The following is a 23,559-nucleotide window of genomic DNA, read 5'->3' as shown; positions in this document are numbered from 1 at the left end:
TAGGCCAGCCCAGGGCTTTCGGGAAAGTCAGGGCATAGAATCTTGCTGACTATTCGTCGGAATTCCATATTTGGGTTGTCAGATTCATGTGAATATGAGTGTGAACTTCCCCTCAATTAAAGCGATGGCCTCCCTGTATTCGCGGCTGTTTTTCTTTGGTTATAAATTTATTTCTCACAAAAGACTTTCAATAATAATTACTATTTATACTCTTCTTATATTTTCTTGTTCTTCTCCTACCTTCGACTCAGCCGTTCGACCCCTCTCTTCATTTTCTCGTCAGAAACAAAAATGATTAATCAGCTATGAGAGGCTACAGGGATGCACAGTAATCATTGCTTTTCTCTGATCAATCTTTCGAATTCCAGATTCCTCAGCAAGCATTACGCCAACAGATTCGAATAACGTATCTATGGAAAAACTCCCTACTAAAAAGAAGAATAAATTGGATGAATTCAACTTGAAAATAATTAATGAGAATTTTGAGAAGACTCAAACTCTTATGGATCCCAAACCAGATGTCACGGTAAGGAAGCTTATTTTGGCTATTATATATTTTTATCATAATCTTGAACAGGTAATTGAGCTATTCAGAAGCCAAATCAGGCCGGTCTATGAACCTTTACGTGTACCAATGCGCTAGAGCACGGATATTGTGCTTAATAATTATTTAGTTATTATCATTTTGTTTACAGAATGTTCTTATCACTGTGAAAAAAGTAATAGCTAATCAAGTTTATTGACACTATTATCTAAAAGACTGAATAGTCAATTTGCCTTTCCAGTGGCTCGTACTGGTGATTAGTATTAGATGATTTTATGCATTTTAATATTAAACCCGAACCTCACTTCTCTATGCAGAGTTAATGTATACCATTTATGAAGCTTGAAAGTATAAGGCTTAACAGAGTACCTCTTTCTTTCCTACTTCAGAGGTGAAACAACTGCTGCTCTTGCATTACTAATTGCCTTACTTGCTTTAATAATTGTACAATATCCTAAAATCTAAATTTTGCTTTACGTTTATACCAACCAATTCTATATATTTCCCAACTATTTGCACTATTGAAAAACATTCTTTTAGTTATAATTATTAGATTCTTAAGAGGGTTGCTTCCCCTCTAATTCCCGGATATCTTAAATGCGTAAAAAAGAGAGCAAGACAAGGTAGATAAAATAATGACGATACCAAGGACTATAAATAACGGTAAACAATGATGAAGAACATGCTGGTTTTCCATAATACAAACAACATAAGGTAAAACAATGTGGAACTATTCTATGGCAGCGAAAATTTTTCTGATGAATGATTTGGCTCTATATCTCAAAGCTGTCATCAGCAAAGCACAGATAAATATGAAATAAAATTTATACCGAAATTAGTGCCCGTTATTTTGTTAGTTCACGTTATTGTAGATATTATTTTATATTTATCTCTGCTTTGCTGATGACGGCTCTTAATTATTGAGCCGAAATACTCATTTAGAAAAATTTTCACTGTCTTAGAATAATTTTTCTTTTTTTACCCTTGAGTTTAAATGGTAAAAAAGAGAGAGGGTGAGAGAGAGATAGTGAGAAAGAGAGAACAAAAAAAAGAGAGCGAAAAATTCCTTTACTGTTCTTTTTCTCAAGCCTATTTTTTAAAATCTATTTTCCAATTCTTACAAGGGAAAACTTGTCTGACCTTCATTGTGAGATTATTGATTACCAGATGCATTAATCGAATATGTTTTCCAAGCTAATCCTTTCTTATTCAAGTGAAAGCTGATGACTTTCTTTTGACATTATCAAAGACTGAATGTCGTGATAAAACACGTGCACAGACAACACGTGGATTTGCATTCTCTTAGAAATTTTGGCAGCTAAGCAGCAATATGACAAAAATCTTCCTCTTAGATATGATAGAATGCTCGTATTTAAAAAAAAAGTGGAAGGTGAATCAGTCATTTTCACAATCATTATAGATTTCAAATTCGTTACTCTGCCAGACACTTTAGTTTTTTATTTGGTTGTTTGAAATAGACAAACCTGGACTATTACGTGATTTGTTGTCACTAGCACTTGTGTACCTATTAATACTAGCTCACTATCACTGGTTTTATCCAAAGGTGTTTCTGATGGCCAGACCACCTCCCCCCGCAATGTGAAGGACTACATACATTTGTCGGACACGTACGTCGCAATGGAGGGACAATTGCGTTCACTTGGGCGAGGGAGGGGTCAGGAGGCATATGCCTCCTCCCAGGTTCTTCCCTCCTCTATATTTTGAAAAACGCTTTTTTTGCATTTTCATTGAAAAAATGTCTTTTGGTATTTACATTGAAAAAAATGAAAAAAACGATAAACGATAACCCCCCTAGACTTTGAATAAGATACATTTATCCCATCTCTAATTTTCGCACATTGATGCTACTGGTGAGGGAGTGGGGATTTCGGACCCATGCACCTGCTGAAATGTCAACGTTTTTACAATTGTAAAAAAATTCTTACTTTTTTCGTATAATTCAACAGCTTTGGTAATTTTGGCGACCTTATCCCCTCCCCCAGATTTTCTGGCCCGTTTATAATTTTGATCATTTAATGCTGTGAATACCTAATGGGGTCCCAACCTTTCCGGAGCCCTTGAAAAAAATTACACCTATCCCCTTTAAAACACGTATATTTTGTATAAGGAACCCTGTGAAACCCCAGAGTTTTGTAAAACAGCCCTGTTAAAAAACTCTTTATTTAATAGCTATAAACATGTTTTTCTCAGCTGAACAGACACCTTCAAAAAGGAGCTGGGCTGCTCTCCAGAAGTCAGTCGTCAGTAACGATTCTTAGTTTTTTTTTTTCATTCCCTTAACTAACATTACCTTACCAATTGTGGAATAAAAAAAAAAGTCAGTCACTTGCAGAGTCATAATTTGTTAAAGGAGCTACAACTATAGTCCCTTCAGCGCTTACAATATTAAGAATGAATAATATGTTTTTTTTTTACTTTAAGTTTTGGAATGAGATAATAATAAACATGAGCTGTTAATGATAATCGGCTTCCGAATCGTACCCATAGATGTATTATTTTGAACATGTGTATATTATATTCATACGTCTATGATCGTGTCTTCGTCGTCCCCTCAAAATACCAAAGCGCTCGAGCATCTGTAGCTTTTTCTGTAAAAAGAGGGACAACCTTAAAAAAAAAAATTTCAAGGGGGGGGGGGTGGACTTGAAATCTTGAAAGAATGATTTAATATTTCTGGTAGTTTGAAGCAGGAGAGGGGGAATTGCCGCCTTCGTCCCCCTGTGGGTGCTTATGAAATCAGGTTACAGCCTTGTCTGCTATTATTGTTATACTGTCATTACTTTTTCCATCATTGTCTTTTAATATATTTGTTTTGCTTTCTATGTGATATATCTATTTATAAGTCTCAAATGTGACGGGTTAACCGATTGCAAAAGAGCACAAGGTGTTGACGAATGCATTTCACCAAAGCTGACTGGTTTGTTTATTTATTCAACTCTTTTGTAAACTAGATCTTTTTTTATCTCTTTTTTCATTCCGTTTATTTTGTATGAATTGAAATTTTCAAATTGCAGAATTTATGCAAGAACTATTTGATAGAAACACATCAGTATTCCTACAAAAACTCTCAGGGAAGAGACTTTTGTTTCAAAGCCTAGGATTCGAGGTGGATCACGGAGGAATTGCTCTCCCCTCCTGCGTTAGGTGCCTTGGAAATTTTGCTTACCATCACCGGTTATTAAAATCAGAAAATGTAGCAAATAAAATTTGAATCTTCTGGAAACAAGCTCGAAGTAAAGCTTATATATTCGCTTAGAAACTCTAGGGTTAAGAGTTTATTCTCGGAGCTTGGAATTCTGATTTCTGAACAGTGGAGCAAAAAAAATTAAGATTTCTATCTTATGTTTTCTATTGAGCAGTGCTTCTAGTTTATGAAGTTGCCAAACTGATGAACAGTCGTCCTCTATCTTGCACTGGATCGCCAAGGATTTTAGATTATTTTTTATGGTGTCCTCCTAGCCTTTCTGTCACCCCTTTGCGTGCTATTTAGTTGAACCATTCGTTTGGTACAGTTTATACCCCACTGTACATGCCCAAGCCCCTCTTTCATGCTATACATATTGGCTTGGGTTGGAACAATTTGCTCATAAAAACCGCATAGTTACAAGTAATGACCATGTGTCAGAGCCCAAGAAAGGCATCGAAATTGCCTTATAACAATTTATTTTAGCAACTCTTTTGCAAGAGATATGAAAGAGGCAACGTTTCGTCTTTATGGGAGGGAGGGGGTCTTGAAGGAATTTTGACAGGAGTAAAATCTGTAAACACATCTGAAAGAAAAACTAGTCGTACCACTCACATTTCTTTCTAGTGGTGTTTCGTCGAAACAATAGCTTGAAGTGAATGTATGAAAATGTATAATTCCGAAGGTTTTCTAATAGAGCTTTTGGGTTTTTATTTTCAGATTATTTCTACTGAAAAACAAAATGGCTACAACAACATTTCTTATCCGCCAAGTGATCAAGTTACTCCCGTAAAAGGTATTTAATTTTCTTTTTAATTTCCTAAATCTGCGACGGATTATCGATCCTACTATACTCAGTGACAATGATTGTCTACCAGTTTTTTTTCTCAAATGTTCGTCGATTTGCCGTTGATGTTTATGGGACACTGACTAATTTATTCTTTAAAAATAAATAGGGAAAAAAGAGAAAGCGGAGAGAGAAACAAATTGTCTGGTATTTTAAAGCAGTGCTCTTTCTAAAAACACCCTAAAAGGCCAAGTTTCATAAGTCGAAATGGAATTTGAGTTCAGCTCACATCTATAAGTTTATGTAATAAATCTAACAAAGAGCTATCAATCCTTTGGATGACTCTGGAAAAAAACAAATAGAGACGCAATTTGAAAGCTACATATAGGTCCAAATCTGATGATCTAATCGAGGTTTTTTTTTATGAAGAGGGATAAAAAAAAATGATAAAAGAACATTTTTAAAGCATGATTTTTGAAATTGTTCTTAGATTCCTTCGCACCGATCTTTACGAATTCACACTCGTCCTTTCCCTTGTATGCAGTCATGCATGACTATGTATACCGTAACATTTTTTTGATCTTTTTACGTGATTCACTTATTATTTCAAAATGTCTGTTATTCAAACATAAAAAAAAAAAATTATAATGTGTTCAGAATTTTCCAAATGTGATCATAAGTATAAAGTATAAAATAAAGTAAAATTTAAATAAATTATAAAGATTTTCCGCTAGAAACTATTAGAACTATACACTAGAAAAATTCGGATGCACTCCTGAAGCCTATTATCACTGGTAATGACTACTTATTATTTTTCTCTATTTCAAAGCATAACGTTCAATTTGGTTCGCTGAAAAAAAATTCACATAATGGTGATAATAATACTCTATTACAGCTTTTTTAAAGCAGTCCAAAGGGGGGGAGGGTGCTTTTCAAGCCTGTTTTCACCGCTAAATATTTTTATGCCTTCCAGAAACCAATTATCTTAAATGACAATTGATTATTTATTACTATTCCAAAACAAAAAATTACTACTGTGTACTTCAAGAAAATACGATCATAATGATGGTAGTGATGATTTATTTTATTTTCGGTGTTTTGATATTGAGTTCCAAGGGTTGAGAGAAGATAATTTTCCAGGTTGGTTTGAAAGAGAGGTTTTATATATTTTTGAGGCTGGTTGGTTTGGGAGGTTTTTCTGTAGCATAGCGCATAGACACCATTTTTTTCAGTTTTTTTGAACAGGTACGTATTTGCTGTTAAATTTTTTTTTTCATTGTTGTTAGAGAGCGAGATAGATATAAAAAAAGGAATTGTAAAGTTAATTAGTGACAATTATATACCCGAGAGTTGATGGTATTCTACTTGTCCAAAGGGAGCTTTAAGATAGTGAATTTTGTCATCAAAATAAAGTACAAAGGTTTTAAAATATTCGCTTATTAAAAAGATCACTATTGCTCCTCTAATTTTCAGAAAAATTCGTTTGGACAAAACGAGCTTTTAGACCATGCTGCATTTGTAGTGAACCTCTGCCAAGAATATAAGCCATAAAGGTGGAATTTTAAAAATGAGTTGCAAAATGAGCCTTCATATTAGACTGTATATATAGTGAGCATGCATAAGCAAAAGTAACTATTAAGATGGGATTTAATAATCGCTTGAAAAAAAGGAACAAAACAAACAATATCGCTATCTATTGTCCAGTACCAAAAGAAGACCTTAGACCTTAGATCCTCCTGTGCCGCCAGAGGCATCCAGGGCATCCACGAAGAGCCGCCAGTCATCCCGCATGTGCGCCGCTGCCCAAACATCTTCCCACTGGGGCTGGATCGTCGTGTGGATGTTCGACAAATCCCGTTGGTAGGTGCGACGCAGCGTGTTCTTGGGTCGACCTCTCCTGCGAGTTCCCTGGGGTTGCCACTCTAGGATCTGCCTAGGGATCCTGTCTTCCTTCATACGGATCACGTGTCCAAGGTATCGCCATCTACGTTGCCGGATGACGTCTGTGACCCTGGGCTGGCCTGAGATAGAGCGGATTATCTGGTTTGTGATGTGATCCCTCCAGTCGATGTTCAGGATCCTCCGAAGGCAGTTGTTTTCGAAGGCTAGGATCCGTCTTTCTTGTTTCTGATTCAACTTCCAGCACTCACTGCTGTATAGAAGTGCAGAAAGGACGTTGCTGTTAAATAGCCTCAATTTGAAAATGAGAAAGATTTTTCTCATTGTTAATTTTCCACTTGTCACACTTGTAGAGGTGTATTTTCTTCATAGGAAGAAGTAGGGTAAATCAAACAAGATCGGAATAAACAATGCCTCAATATCTCTAGCTCGAAGATTGTCTTTGCAAACCAAGAAATCGCCGGCTATTAAAAACTGCAAGAACTACAAAATAAAGTGTGTTGAACTAATTGGTGCAAAATGGCACAGAAATACTGTATTAAATCCCTTTTTTTCTGAAGAAAGCTTTTCTAGTCAAATACCGAAAGATTCTTCATAAGAAGAGACAAATTATACTGAAAAAAGGAAAAAAGAAAAGTAAATACAAGAATAGCGTACAGAACTGGAAGAGAGAGAAACAGAAAAAAAAGCTGTGCAGGTTAATTGTTTTACCTATTAGCTTTGTCTGAATTTTGTAAACGTGAAACTTTCATTTCCAGGGTTGTCTCCAAATAGCAGTGCAGCTCCTCTTATCAAGCGTACCACAATGCCAGATATTAAACAGGTAAATTTATAATTATTTTGAATTTTTTTTTTCTCTGAAACTTCATGCACCTGTGTTAGCAGAGAGGAGGATCTAGTGTGGTACATAAAAAGAGCAGTTGCGCATCAAAAGTGGAGGGAGGAGGGGGATTCCCTCTGGAAATTTGGGTATTCTTGACGTCTTAATTTAACTTTTGTGTCCGCATTTGTTGGCTCACTGGACGATTTTGTTGGCACATTCTTTATGTCCCCCCTCCAAACTCAGAACCCTAGCTTCGCTCTGGAAAAGAGTAAAAAGTGTTTCAGCTATTATTGGAGAAAAGAACGACAGTGTTGAAGTTGTTCGACTAGATTCTGATTAAAAACAGATTTTTGTTGTTTTTTTTTTGTGTAATATAAGGCAACTATTGAATTGTTCACATTGTTGTGATAAGCAATGTGACCTTATAACCAAGATTACCTAAAATACACACATAAATGGATATATTATCTATTTTGACCGCAATATCCTCAATAAAAGCAATATTATATTCTTAAAGTTTTAGTTATCAGTCAGATTTTGGCAGATCCGTCGACTAACAACTTGTCTTCATATGGTTCAGATTCCAGAATCTGTCAGTCAAGACTAAACTTACCTGATCGGTAACTAAAGAAGATATTTTGATATAACAAACGGTCTTCAATTGCAAAATAAGTCGTCTTGAATAATTGTTGTTGAAAGTCTGAATAGATGCTTTACTAGTGACTTGGAAAGAACCGGAAAATTAAGGAACCCGCTGGGATTTTGGTATTAAAAGTGGGGATCTCTAGGAATTTTCCAGTGATGTTTTAGGTATTTTGAAAACTGAAGTGGAAATACTTGTGTTCCAGTGGCATTAATAATTAATACAATCTAGAATTTCTCTGCAAAAACATGTTTTGAGTAAATATATAGATTTCCTTTGCTAATCAATCTTGCTGAACAATTCTTTAAAATTTTTTCACTTCTAAATTTAGGTCTCATTTAATTTCCATTCTACTGAAATAATAGTATTGGCTTCTTGAATTATACATACCAATGTTTTAGTATTTATACTTAAGAAAGCTATATGTTATCACTGTTCTTCTCTTTTATAAAGACAGACGGACTTGACAATCTTAGCAGTTTGAATAATTTGTGATTAAAGCACTGGATCGGCTCTTAGTTGCGTTTATTTGTATTTGGTAGGATGTATAGTGCGTTATATAAACATGCGAAACATCGGAATATTTATATGACTCAAATTTATTCTGTTGAGTCTTTAATTAATCGACATATAATTTAATTAATTTAATTAATTCGAAACATCGGAACATTTACATGACTCAAGTTTATTCCCCTGAGTCTTTAATTAATCGACATATTATTTAATTAATTTAATTTTTTCGAAACGTCGGAGTATTTTACATGACTCAAGTTTATTCCTTTGAATCTTTAATTAACCAAAAAATTGCTTAATTAATTTAATTTAATCGAAAGATTATTTAACTAATTTAGTTAATTCGAAACATCGGAACATTTATATGACTCAAATTTATTCTGTCGAGTCTTTAATTAATCGACATATTATTTAATTAATTTAATTAATTCGAAACATCGGAACATTTACATGACTCAAGTTTATTCCCCTGAGTCTTTAATTAATCGACATATTATTTAATTAATTTAATTTTTTCGAAACGTCGGAATATTTTACATGACTCAAGTTTATTCTGTTGAATCTTTAATTAACCAAAAAATTGCTTAATTAATTTAATTTAATCGAAAGATTATTTAACTAATTTAGTTAATTCGAAACATGGGAATATTTATATGACTCAAGTTTATTCAGTTGAGTCTTTAATTAATCGAAAGATTAGATAAGAGCTTTTTTCAATGCTCAGGTGCCAGATAATTCATTGTATCTGACACTCTGCTAGCCCTTTACCTCGTCCCGCTTCGAGACTTTAACTGTCTCTGCTAGCCCTTTACACTCTGCTAGCCCTTTACCTCGTTCCGCTTCGAGACTTTAACTGTCTGTTGTATCGTCTTTTAATGGAATCAACAGACATTGAAGCACAAAATGCATCATAGTGTCTAATGAAGCTGTTCCTCTTCTACTTAGTTCTTGACGTATTGTGCTTATAAAATTTGTACCGATTGGTGTGCCTTCATATCATTTTGCTGGTTTGTCAAGGGGAGAGGGTAATAACGCGGTAAACCTCGTAAAAAGGTGTTGAAAACGGTCATCGATTCTACATAACACCTTTTGCTAAGAGGTTGAAATGAGCAATGGGTAAAGTACAACCCACACTATTGGCGCTAGTTTTGTCTTTTGAAGTACTGCCAACTGTGTTTTTGGAACAACATTATAGAGTGGACATCTGTAATTGGAGACTTGCAAAGTGGAATGACCGAACTGGGTGGGAGAAGGTTTTTGCAGCGGCGAGTTATCTCCAGCTCTCTTGCGCTGGAAGCTCTTCCGCGTTTGAAATTCCAAGAAAGATTCATGGGAAAGGGGAATTCCCATAAGACGGAGGTTGCCTTCTCTGTGTATAATAAAGCCCTAGTGTAGGCGGTTGAGTTTATGAATTTAGAATCTTTCAGAATATTTGGAAAGATGGACCTAAAATTATTTAATATAAACTTTTAAACTTGAAGACATGTACGTTTAATTGAATATAAACTGAACTAGGGCGAATGATATTTCAGAATATTTTGAAAGATGGACCTAAAATTATTTAATATAAACTTTTTATATTTGAAGATATATACGTTTAATTGAATACAAACTGAACTAAGGCGAATGATCTGCATGTTTCAAATGCTCCACTTTTTGTATGGTCTTACTCGTAAGAAGATTCTGTAATTCTAAGAGTTAATACTTAAAGCACAAATAATAATTGTTTCTTATATCGATTGGCCAATTTGGCATGTAAATAGCTAAAAAATAATAATAATAAAAAAAAAAATCATGGAATGGATCTCGAGGATCGAAGCTTTCACGTGAAAGGTATATATGATCAATCAAGTTAAAAAAAGGAGTTGATTTTTCTTTTCTACCACCTGTCCGAGATTGATGCCCTTCATCATTTCTCAGGCGAAAATAACTCGCTTATTTTTGTAGAGTTCTACATTTTATGATATGTGATAGCCAAAAAACAATAGATAATAGTTTAGTATATATTTTTCCAGTATTACGAAGGCACATTGTTAAGAAATGTAGTTCCATACATGGGTCGATCCAAAGATTCCAGTGGGGCTAAAGCCTTCCTACCTGAGATGAATCTTGTACTACAGCAATGTGTCCCAAAATACTGCGGAAGAACTTATTCTATTTGATTATTAACAAAAAACTTGAGATTTACAAATCATTTCAAAATTCGTATTTTGTTTAATTGCTTAATAATGACTCCCACGTAATAAAGATAGGATGTACATAGCCTAATCCACCTATGAAGAATAATTTGTTTTTGTATCTACCTTTTATTGTCTTGTTGATTTTAGCACATATGCTTTAATGAAAATCTCTCATCAGGACCAAATAAAAAAAATGTTGAAATTTAATTTTAGTTAAAGATAAGATTAAAAAGAAAATTGAGCTTTTAGGATTCTGAAGCTCCAGTTGCTGCTAAAGCCATGTATGGGGAGTTTTGGATCGCCTCGTGCCGCACTGTGAAATTTATACTCGATTATACTAGTTTGAGAAGTTGTATTTCTGTATTTTTCGTTTCATGTTTCATAAATTATGTTTACCACCCGGAGATCTTGCACTATTCTCCTCAGTCTCTTCAATAAGAATTTTTTTTTCGCTTTTATTTTTCATTTAATGAGTTTTCCATTTGATTGTAATTTTCAAATTCATTTTTTAATTTTTAGAGCAAGGATAAAAATGGCGAAAGGAAGGATAGAACAGATAGTGAGGATGAGACAGAGGATGTGAAGCAGCTTTTTTCGTTTCTACAGATTCTTACTGCCTCTTTTGGATCATTTGCTCATGGTGGCAATGATGTCAGGTTAGATACAATTTCTTTGCATTTATTACTCTGTATTGTGAGAATAAAGCTACGAATTTAGGAGGGTGGACGAAGAGCTTGTAAGATTCATTGTTGCAAAAAAATACAAAGACCTTGAAAAACTAAAAGGGCAATAAAGAAAAACAAAAAAAACAACAATTATGAAAAAATACAAAAAATGAAAGAGTATATGTAGTTAAAAGAAATAAAAAACTATTTGATTTCTCAAACAATTTAAATTAAAACGTAAACAAAGGAGGATATTAAACTACTCTCAGTCCTTCAAATATTGTAGTGATTATAGGAACCTTGTAGTTATTTTCTCTTGGGAGGCGACTCCTGAATGGACTGTTGTGGGGAGGGAATGGTTCCAGTACCAGGGAATTAATTAAAGACGTAAATAGCGTAAAATTTTTCATTTTAGTTTAATTGATTTTATCCTGTTGTTAGTTTTTTCTTCTTATATATTTTTGTAATGCTGAGGACGGCCCTTGGAAATAAGGCCGAAATATTCATTCTAATTTGTTTCCCACTGTCTTGAGAAATTCCCTATTGTTCTTCTTGTTTTTGGTGTTTGTAATTAATTAGAGCCTTTTGACCAAAGCTAATGCGAAGGGCTTCGGGTCTTTATGTAAGGGACACAACTCGTCTGCTGCAAAAGATAAAAGTCGAGTGTATTTGCTTTAAACATAATCTCAAGAGCTTCCAAACCACTTTGAGTCTATGTTCATTTCCGTCGCTTAGGCTACGAATACCAAACAGGGCACACATGTTCTATTAAAGGCTAATGGAAGATATATAAATATACAGAAGGTAATATTTCATGGGCAGTTAAGATTTGAAAGAAGCTTTAGTAAAGTAAAAGATAGGTAAGATAATGTTTTTTTTATTAGGGGTAGGTCAAGGGTTAGATATAGGATAATGGGAGATGGCAAGAAAATGCCAAGAAGTTCAGCGTGAGATATAGTCAAGGATGAAAAAACTATTCAGGAAGTTAAAAGTAAGAATGCTATCAAATTCCCCGGGAATATCATCAAAGCTAGATACTGATGTTCTCAATCATACCAAGGAGCAAAATCATCAAAAGGCTATGTCGCTATCAGCATCCGGGGCCTAATTATTTTTTAATCCTGTTAGTAATGTCGCTAATTCTTCCTCACAGATCAAATTTTCCTTCACATCTAAGGTATCACAAACTTTACATTTTCTTCTATTTCTTTTCCTGCAACTCTATCTCGGTTTAGCACATTCTCAAAATGTTCTGCCCATTTCTATTTAACTCTTTCCTTATCACTAATTGTAGCCCCGTTCTTATCTTTAACTGGGACAGGTCCCAGTGTAAGTGTAATTAAGTGTAATCAAAGCTAAACACTGATGTTCTCAATCATACCAAGTCAAAGGTCTAAGTGAAGTTCATTGTTGCAAATCACAAAGAAATGTCTAGGAAATCAACTATTTTCATGATTACACATTGGAAACGGTTTGATAGACAGGAAGCAATAATTCTTACAAGTAAATCATAAAACGTAAATTCATTCAAAGTCTTATCAATGAGTGCATTATGATGAATCAGGTTTTGTTGGGTTGCAAGGAGACTAACTAAATAACGCCAAATAGGAGAGCAGGGAAAAACTTTATGGGACATAGGGACACTATTATTTTTGGTTATAACCTGTTAAAATAAAAATGGAGTAAAACCATATTGCATCTCAAGATTGGAGTTTGTATATGTGTGAAAAACCATACACCCCACCCCTCTCCTCCCTAAGACCAGATTTTTGTCCGTGCAAACATGGGCTTATGCAGTAGGAAACAGTCATAGAGCTAGCCTCTTATTTTTGAAAAGGCAAGGAGCAGAAATATTTTGAATGCTACAATGTTTTGCTATTTCAACAAATGTCTTTTGATGGCAATCGATCGATATATTTCTACCTTTATCTTCCCTTCTCCTCTCTTTCGTTCGTTCAGAGTGTGAAGCACTTTGAAGCGGAGAGCTCTTCTCGAAGGGATAGATCATCCAGCAAAGAAGACAATAATCAGTCAATGCTCACAGTTACGTTGTCCAGTTCTTTAGGATCCAATAATAAAATATCCCTCAGAACTCGAATGTAACCTACTAATGCTTAACAAATTGCTTAGCTCTCAAAAACAATGATTTTGCAAATTATACTTTCTATTTTTTTCCCTTGGTCATGCCAAACTTGACACGACGCACATTTCTGTGTTTTGTGTGACATTTGATACGGGGTAGCCAATTGTGTTAAAATGCATTCAGTGAGTACTTTAGAATCGCATCATTAAAAAGTTCCTTAAATCTCTTACAGGCTGATAGGGAAATGGAAGTTAAAAAAATAATTATATTTATTCAAAGCATTGCTGCTATCCAACGCATAATATTATAATTTAGACTTTTCTTATAGATCTATAAAGCTCTTTGTATTTGTTTCTTTTTTACAGTAGGGGTATTTCTTTCTTTTAATGGAGGCAATGGTCGATTTGATGTTAATTTTTTTATGTTTATTTCTTTGTGTTTTTCTTTAATCAATTGTGCATGATTCGCTTTACATCGGCAACACGAATCGGCAGCACAGTTCGGACACGAAGTAAATTCTGCTTTCGAATCTGGATTCCACGTAACTCAATGAAAAAGGAGCCTTTATGATGGCGAATATTTGATTTGTTTCTGCTTTGGATCAGAATAAAAAAAAATGTGCATGATTCGCTTTACAACAGCAAACCGAAAAATGATAAGCACGGCTCGGACACGAAGCAAATTCTGCTTTCGAATCTGGATTCCACGTTACTCAATGAAACAATAATCTTTATGATTGTGAATATTTGATTTGTTTCTGCTTTGGATCAGAATGAAAATTCGTTTCTCCTGTCCGAAAAATTGTTTTGGAAATAAATAATAAATTCCTGTTTAGGAACTGAGGAAAATGTGCCAGGTATTCTTCTTTTTATATAGGAAGACTTCAGCGAATTTTGCTCTCATTTTCCCTTGTGCTTTACCTTAAATGGTATGTCAAGTATCCATAGGTGGTAAACGCTCTATTTTTCGACCCAGGTTGTATCCACGTGCATGATTACCAGACTGTAGTAAGACCCATTAAAAACATAAATTTTCATAATAAAAAACTAGAGATTTTGTACAATCAGTATATTTGATTTTAGTAATGCTATTGGCCCGTTGATTGGACTGTGGTTGATATACGTTGAAGGCTCTGTCGCTCAGAAAACAGCTGCGCCTGTCTATATTTTGCTGTATGGAGGACTGGGCATAGTCGTCGGACTTTGGGTCTGGGGCAGAAGAGTCATCAAAACGGTTGGTGAGGACATCACGAAGATCACTTCATCCAGGTAAAATCATGTTTTTTCGCGATAAAAGCTCTAGTTTTATTTTGATCAAATATGCTGAGTATTAAACTAGACGAAATAGCTCAAGAAAGGTTTGTAGCATACGTTTTGTTTGAGCGTCGAATATATGAACGATTTGGATATAAATTTCTAAATATAGTCTAATTTGGATAGTCTAAATTTCCAGTGTCTGTTTATTTTAATACAATATTCTTTTTTTTTTCTTCTTTTGTGCATGTGTTCTGTGTTTAATTAGGGTCGATTCATTTTCATTGAAAAAGAAACAGAGAATAAGTCACCGTTATTTGGATAAGTTACCGGTATAAGTAAGTATTTGAATCCATAGAAATATAATGAACTAGCTTTCTCAATTTACCCCAAACTGACTAACAACCACCGTTATTTGCCCCTCGTATCAAATCACCTGATCTTTTTCACCTGAGTTGAAAGGGTGTAGTTATTTCTTTAGTTGATAGAGTATTAAAATTAGCATCACCAGAATACAAGAGTAGTCAACTATTTTTTATTAAGGATATTCTAGTAGGTAATAGATATCCAGAAAATAGGATTTCTCAAATAATTGAAAAAAGGAAAAAAAAGGAAATGAAACCTGTAATATTAGAAGAAACTCAAAAATAACTCAAAAAACAAATTACATAAATTTGTCTTATATCTCAATGTTGTCACATAAATTAAGAAGAGAATAAAAAAAAACATAGAAAAAGCATTCAAATCAGGACAAATTATGAGTTCTTTGCTAAACAACAAGGTCCAAGAAACATACTAAAAGGAATATGCAAAATTTCATTCTCTTGTGGAAGAACACAGCAGAATTTAAAAAATAGGTTACAGCAACTCAAAAATGCCATAGACTGCTCGCTAAAGCATATTCAAAAACCGGGAACGTTAGAATAAGCTGTAGCATAACATGTATTTAATTTTACTCATCACAAATAATTTCTTAGACCACACTGCTTTTCCATTTACGAAACAAATAATTGAAGAAAAAACGGGTTTAATTTTTTTAAATAAAGCAGTGACAACAAAATAAAATAAAAACTACACTTTAACTAACAAAAAATAAAAATACTCCGAGTATTTCGGCCCCACCTCCGGGAGCCTTTCTCAAAGGAAAAAAAAAACAAAAAGGGAGAAAATTACAACAATTTAAGACTATTTTTAAGACATTTCAAAAATGCCACGACAACTAAACCAAACTAAAAATATAAACAATCAAATATAAAAGAAACAAGAACTCACATTTTTAAAACAAACACTCCCGCACTTGACTGTAACTTTAGAGAAAACTGCAATAATTGTTTCTATTGGCACTTTCCTCTGCCACAATCGCTGTATAAATGGGGATCTATCAAAAATGAAAAATATAAATACTTGTAACAATACGAAAAAGAGGTCACCCAACCCCCAAATCCAATCAAAATCTTACAGGTTAATGAAACACAATTATGAATTATAAATTGAATGGATTTTTTCATTTGCTATTTTAGTTGCCGTCCGTTGACTTCTTACAGCATTGACCATGCTTTGACCTCCGTTCGCAAGGTTATTACTTGTTTCAGGACAATTATGCAAACCAATACTCATTGAAGTTTTTGACTGGTCTTTAATTAAACTATTATAAATTGAATTTATTTTAAATTCCCCCTCATCTCTATTGATACTAATTGAAACTTTTTGTTTTTTTTTCCGTTGAGAAAGGCTCCCGGAGGTGGGGCCGAAATATTCGGAGTATTTTTATTTTTTGTTAGTTAAAGTGTAGTTTTTATTTTATTTTGTTGTCACTGCTTTATTTAAAAAAATTAAACCCGTTTTTTCTTCAATTATTTGTTTTACTCATCACAGTATTTTAATTGGCCAGACAAAAATTGTAGATATGTCTGTAGACTTTTGCAAAGTTTCAGAGAAATTATAGAAATAAAAAGATTATCTATGGGGATATTAGCATTAACATAGATGAAGGGGATTTTAGGATAAGCTCAATTTATAATAGTTTAATCAAGGAGCAGGTAAAATCTTCAACCAGTAGTGATTTACATAATTGCCCTGGAAAAAGTGATAACCTTGCGAACAACAAAAGTCAGAACAAGTCAAAACTGGGAAAAGTCAACGGACTGCAGCTAAACTAGCAAAAAAAAGCCATTTCATTTATAATTCATGAATTCTGTGGATTAACCTGTGAGATTTAGTTAGGGGTGATGGACCTGGGGTTTGGTGACCTTTTTTGCTTGTTCAAGTAAATATAGTCTTCACTTTTAATAGATTCCCATTTACATACTAAATATTGAGAGGAGAGTGACCCAAGGTTTCACTATAGACATTCGCTTTAGTTTTATTCTTATGTCGTAACATCAGTGCTGGAAGTTTGTTTATAATGTGAGTTGTTCTTATTTATTTTTTTTTTCTTCGTGCGTTTAGTCGTCATGTTTCTTTTGTGTGTGTGTTATTTTTAAAAACCTTTTGTTTTCGTTTTTTTCCTTTGAGAAAGTCTCCCGGACATGGGGCCGAAATATTGTCTTGCTGAATTTTTCGTAAATGGAAAAGCAGTGTGGTCTAAAAAATTACTTAAGTTGTTTGGTCCAGATCATTCCGGCAAAACTTAAAGAATCTCACCAACCACCCCCCCCCCCACCACCGTAAAAACTATAGAAAAATTGTATTGTTGTAAACTTGATCAAAGCCAGGTCAAGGAGTGACAAAAACGCTGGTCATGACGAATTTTATAAGATCTCCCGCATCCAGTAACTTTAGAATCGAAAAAAAGAGAAAAGACTCGTTAATTCAATATTTTATTATTTAGTCACAATTCCTTTTCATTTTCAGTGGATTTACAATTGAGATAGGAGCTGCATTCACAGTTTTATTAGCATCAAAAGTTGGCTTACCAATCAGTACCACGCATTGCAAAGTGGGATCTGTAGTCTTCGTTGGGTTAGCCCAGAAAACAAAGCGAGGAGTGGACTGGAAGCTTTTCAGGTAAAATTTATCAATTTGAATTAAATTTCATTACACTAGTAACTTATGCTAATTTAAACTAGTAACGTTACTATACCCTAAAAAGATAATTTTCAAATGAAGTTACCGATTTCATTTTATATAGCATATATGTGTAAAACATTTATTCGCACTCACAGTACAAGAACTCCTGGGAGATAGTATTTATTTAAAACTATATTAACCTAAATCCTAAAGTTATTAATGAAGAACTAGGTAAAGTCAAAAATATATTTATTAGAGTGGAAAAAATTTAATAATGTAGGAAGCAAGTTTAATTAAGCTACGATAAAAATATTTTATTTTTGTGTAAAATCATTGTTGAAAAAATGGCTTTTTCCGATGTATTAAAGCCATTGTTTCTACGGTTACACTGAGAAAAGTAAAATAAGCTTTATTAATCAATGCTTTACTATCGGTTTTAAATACCGAAACTCTTTGTAAACAGCGGCAGACCCAGAGGCCCCCCTCAAGTTTTTTCTGGCGCCCTCATTTCTTTTTTTCCTTTTTAAGCTCTTTTTTTTAGAATAAATTTGTCAATTTGGTCAATTATTGGCATCTTTGTCATATTGCCCCCTCCCAGTATTTTGCTCGTTGGTGCCCTTGTCGCATTGGCCTCCCCCAAGATTTTGCTCTAGATCCGCCTCTGTTCGTAAAGAATACTCATAAAACGGCATTGTTTTGTGTTGCAAACCGTCTCCACTGGTTAGGCCACTTTATGAAAGTCGTTTATTTATTCTTTCAAATGTAGTTTTTAGAGTCATATAGACTCTAAAAACTAAATTGAATAAAGGATCTTTGACATGTTAGGTGCATTTTCTATTCTGGTTGTTAAGATGTATGTTTAAAAAAAAATTATGTAAGCGACAGTCAAAAATAGCTTCAGTCTCAAAAGTGACGTCTTTGTAACGAATGGGGTTGTTCCCAATTTAATGATCTCCTAATGACAGTGAGCAATAGCATAAGCATACTAATATTGTGATTAATCAAATATAATATTGTTTCCAAATTTCGAAACTGCCCAGCTTTTATAATTGAGCTGTTCAAGAGGCCGAATTGACGAAGTCTTGAAACAAAGTGGTGGAAAAGTACTTATCGGTTATACAATAAACACTCGAAAAAAAGTGAAGTTTGGTTAATATAATACTTTATTAACAAAATTATGCAAACTACTACAAAGAATTATGGAAGCAGGCCGCCCAGAGCGCAGTATATTAAATACATAACCTAACCTAAGTACCTTTTTTTTGCCCCTCAACCCCGAAAATTCTCCATTTGATCTTACTGATGTTTTTTCTTATGTAAACATGATCAAATTTATTGTTAGATTTTGCTTCTAATCCTTACTCTTAGGGGATGTGTTTATGAATATATGGGTTGAGTAGAGAGGATTTTAAGACATTTTCGGATTGGAGGGGAAATGGATTTTTGACTGGAGAGAAAAGAAAGTATCAAGGGAGAAAAGGGGAGAAAGGAGAATCTATTGCTTGTCCCATGTGTGGATCTCAGGATGAAAGTTTGATACATTTTGCGTGTGAATGTGTCGAATTGAATGAATGGAGGCGAGAGAGGTATGGTAAAGAAAAATTGAATGAGGTATGGATGGTAGATAGAATGAAAGAGACACATTTTCTGAGTATATAAAGGATAGCAAGGTTTGTCAGAATTGCAGCTGCACATCGTGGGCGTTTTCTTTAAATAGTATTAATTTAATTTAGTTTAATTTGTTGTTTTGTTTTTTTTATGTAAAATTCCTATGGCCCACGGGCTTTTTCATAATAAACTATTATTATTATTATAGAGTAAAAATATAATCAATTACTATGATTCCAAAACGTATAAAAAAATAAGAACAACTGCTTCTGAAAAGCTCATTGTGTTTCCATCGGATTTTAAAGCATTTCAAGTTACAACCCTAATCTGAATAGTCTGTTCAGTTCATAGCAATAGTCTTATATTAGTAAATAGTATATTAGTAATAATATAATTAGTATAATATATACTAGTATATAATTAGTATATATAAGTAGTATATATCAGTATATATACTAGTATATTAGTATATGCTAGCATATAATTAGAATAATATAATATATATTAGTAAATAGTCTTCTAAGTTGACACGAACATGTTAGTGCTCCTGGATTTTTACTGGATTTATAAGAGACACTGATTAAGGTATGAACTAAAAAAAAGTTTCCTGTGTTATGCGCGATTCCAGTTGCCGCATGGTTGGGCGACAGGCTTCCCACATATCCGTACAAAAAAACAGCAACCGAAATGTTGATTCGACGCCCTCTGCGCCATCAATGGACGGGGAGGATTTAGTCCTTTTTTCATTTTATGCCTTAGCCATACCATAAAATGTGTGCCCTGAGCAACACTTTTCTTTATTTTGTTTTTTTGTTTGTCCCTTTTTTTTTATCTTACACCAGAGCTACATTTTTTTTTAATTCTTATGCACGAGCCACACCGAGCTGTCAATAAAAAAGAGCCAAAAAATAATACATTTTTCTCTGATTCATGCCATACTTGTGTGCAATTTCTGAGCTGTCGAAATTATAAATTTTGCTTCCCTAGCAACAAGAATACGGACATAAAACCCTAAAAATTTTACTTTATGAACACAAGAAGTGCATTTGCTATGAATAGTTCCTTTTATTTTTCTCAGCCCAACTTAGCAAGAGGAAACGGTGAAAGAACCCATACTATTACAGAGTAAAATCCCTTTGATTCGTGACAGCTGTAAGTAACGTGGCGTTCTCCATTCCTCTCAGGGTGAAAAATGAAATATATGTATTCGTATTTAGAGTTGTAAGAAAGTTTTTTTGAAAGTAATTACCTCGGATTTTTTGTATTATACCAGTATGTTTTTTGTAATTATGATTTTAAAAATATGAATTACGCAATCCAAAATTTTATTTTACAGTTCATATAAACAATCGGGGAATGTGCCTTAAAGACTTGTATTCCCAAGGAAAAGCTTCCTCGTGATTATAATGCTTTCTGAAAAGCTTTCTGAAACCGTCCAATTAACGTGCTTATTCTCTTTCAGGAACATTGCGTTTGCGTGGGCAGTCACCGTCCCAGTCGCGGCCGCTCTTGGTGCTGCCTTTATGGCCATTTTTAAGTTCTGTGTTATGCCCAATATGGATTTCTTGGTAGAGCAAATCGCCCAGAATGGAACAACAACTCTTGGGCTCCTGTAAACCCTTTCTGAAAATCTGTTATTTTTTTATTTCTAAAATAAGTCACTCTGAAATATGTCTGTTTTTTATGGTTCTACCTCTTCTATTTTGCTTTAATATCAGTGAACTAAGAGAAAGTGTTAGAAATTGTTTTGTTTATTTCAACTATACAATTAAAGCAGATATTTGTTAAAGTGAGTTTCTCTCGTATAAACGATATCTTTTTGGCTAGTTGATAGAATTTATGTTGCTTATATAACACATAATTTTTAAATAAACAATTTGTAAAATAAAAGTATTTTAAACAATTCGAAATTGTAGCAAATTGTTATTTTATTTTTTTTTGCGTCTCAGCCGAACTCAGATAAACTCGATAATTGATTTTAATAAAATATATCAGCATCCGGTACTGTATTTAGATGGGTTAAAGTAGATAACGACTCTCCAAAATCAAAAGACAATAATTTCAAAATCTACCTTGAATTATCTAGGCCTTATTTGAAGTTGTTCCTTGTTTCTTAGAAGGGAAATAAAGATTGAAAGGGAAGCATGAATGTATTCTTGGACTTATTTCCAGTTGATCAACTTACTCCTATATTTCTTAAATCTAATAAATAAGCCCCTTTGTAGCTTTACATTTTTAATTGTTGCTTACCAAAAAAACGGACGATGGAATTGTCAAACCGATCTTTCTTCAGTGGAACATCGTGCTAAGTTTTCTGGAGGGAGAGATAAATGTGTTTTTAATTTGGATAGCTGAAAGCTCATGAATGACACTGCCCTCCCTTTCAAACTAAAATAGGTTGGGTAAAGGATGAAAAAAACTGTTTAAATAGAAATAACTGAAAGGGAAAAGGTTTTAAGGGATTTTTGGTTATTTGTAGGACTTTTTAAGTGCATAGAATATGAACAGTCTTAGCTACTCAATTGCCTGCAAGTCCTGTGGACATGGTCAGTCATAAATATTTGAATGATTTTTCTGGGTCTCCAATTGCCAATGTGTAATGTGCATGATAACCTATTTACTACAAAAAGGTAAATTCAAAATAATAAACAAATAAGGAAAAATACATGAGAGAGGTAATAACAACGACTGATTGTGCCAATAGATTTTTTCACAAACTCCATTTTGTAATTAAAATAGGGATATACATGGTGCGCGAATTAACGGCAAATTTTGTGGAAAAACTAATCATTAAAAAATTTTGTGGGTTTTGCAATTCATAATATGATATGAATTTGTTGTTTCAACATCATCTAGCGTTTGACAATACTTGGTATTTTTATTTTTCTTTTTTTAAAGAAAAACCTGCAAAAGGCACCTATGGGTCACCAATTGCATTTAAATGGCTTACTGAACTGATGCATTATTTGAATTATCTTACTCTATGCCTATCTACCTTAGTTCTGCCTTAGAACTCTATGCCCTGAACTGATACATTATTGGAATTATCCTTACTCAATGCCTATCTACCTTAGTTCTGCCCTAGAACTCTATGCCCTGAACTGATACATTATTTGAATTACCCTTACTCTATGCCTATCTACCTTAGCTCTGCCTTAGAACTCTATGCCCAGAACTGATACATTATTTGAATTAGCCTTACTCTATGCCTATCTACCTTAGTTCAGCCCTAGCATGGATGATAGTCTATCTATCAACAAGTGAAGTGAATCATTTTTATACAATTCTGACAAAATTATTCCAGCTTTGCCTCTCACAGAGACTATCTCTCTTGGCTTTACTCTAATGAGGCATGGCTCAAGTTTTTCATTAATTTGACCAAGTTGATTTTAATTAAAAAATCAATGGACTTGGTTGATCTTTTATTTCAACGGACTCGAAAATTCAACGGACCGAGTCTGTTGATTTTTGAATTAAAATCAAGCTGGTGGAAGTAATGAGAAATTTGAGAGCCTTGGCTAATTAGAGTAAAGCCAAGACAGATAGTCTATGGGAGAGGCAAACCTGGCATAACTGTTTCAGAATTTTATACTGTGTTTTTGGTTCGGCAAAATTCTCCAGAGATAGGCTGGTAAACTAAATACGTAATAACAATGGCTTGACAAATTTAATTAGAAGATCTGAACCGAACTGACCAAAAATGAACTTTTTTTTTAGCGGAAAACCAGACCAAGACTAATTTGGTAACAAAAGAAAGGAGTGAGCCAAACTTTATTTGTAAGACTAGTGACAAAGAGAAGTAAGAAAAAAAATCGCAGTTGGATTGGACAAAAGTCTTCTTTTCGTAGGAGACTACAGGAACCAAAAGAAACATTGAATTGACAAATTCTAATAGCTGTATATTTTCTTTTCCCGAAATACTAAGTAAAAATGTGTAAAATTCAAACAATTTTTTGTTGAAAGTGAAAACATTTTTTTTTATCCAGAAATTATCAGAAAAAAAAATCAAGCTGAAAATCACTCAAATTTTTGATATTAATCGTGATATTTTGGCGTAGCAGGCATAACAGCATTGGCTAAGCACTACAGTAGTCAGCCTTAACAAAGACAGGTTCTTCACATAACCATATAGATGGCACAAAATCATAATTGAAAAAAAAATGCCTAATAGGGTGTTGAATCCTTGACATTTTGATTCAAAGTCCAATGTTCTACCATCCGAACTAACAGGACTGTTAATGCAATTTAATTTATTGGCTGGTTTAGCGCCATACTGGCGTAACCTACAGCCTATTCCCCAGGGGCTATGAAGGGTCATGTCATAACCAAAACATAGCTATTGGACCT

At 33.8% G+C, this 23,559-nt stretch overlaps 1 protein-coding gene across 3 annotated transcripts in view; it reads left to right on the top strand.

The window, feature by feature from the left end:
- The window catches only part of LOC136032179 (sodium-dependent phosphate transporter 2-like), a 72,424-nt gene extending 51,309 nt beyond the window's left edge, over nucleotides 1-21,115 (top strand). For all 3 annotated transcript variants that reach the window (XM_065712372.1, XM_065712371.1, XM_065712370.1), the window contains 7 exons: nucleotides 369-526; nucleotides 4,470-4,545; nucleotides 7,194-7,258; nucleotides 11,114-11,250; nucleotides 14,425-14,610; nucleotides 17,449-17,601; nucleotides 20,675-21,115. In XM_065712372.1, the coding sequence (XP_065568444.1) occupies nucleotides 369-526; nucleotides 4,470-4,545; nucleotides 7,194-7,258; nucleotides 11,114-11,250; nucleotides 14,425-14,610; nucleotides 17,449-17,601; nucleotides 20,675-20,828 (929 nt within the window). In that variant the 3' untranslated portion in view covers nucleotides 20,829-21,115. The remainder of the gene's footprint in view (nucleotides 1-368; nucleotides 527-4,469; nucleotides 4,546-7,193; nucleotides 7,259-11,113; nucleotides 11,251-14,424; nucleotides 14,611-17,448; nucleotides 17,602-20,674) is intronic.
- Nucleotides 21,116-23,559: the final 2,444 nt, after the last annotated feature.

Source organism: Artemia franciscana, chromosome 10 (assembly GCF_032884065.1).
Source record: "Artemia franciscana chromosome 10, ASM3288406v1, whole genome shotgun sequence".
In the NCBI taxonomy this organism is placed as follows: Eukaryota; Metazoa; Arthropoda; class Branchiopoda; order Anostraca; family Artemiidae; genus Artemia; species Artemia franciscana.
Note: the sequence above shows the minus strand (reverse complement) of the source record. Positions and strands in the feature narration are given on the sequence as shown.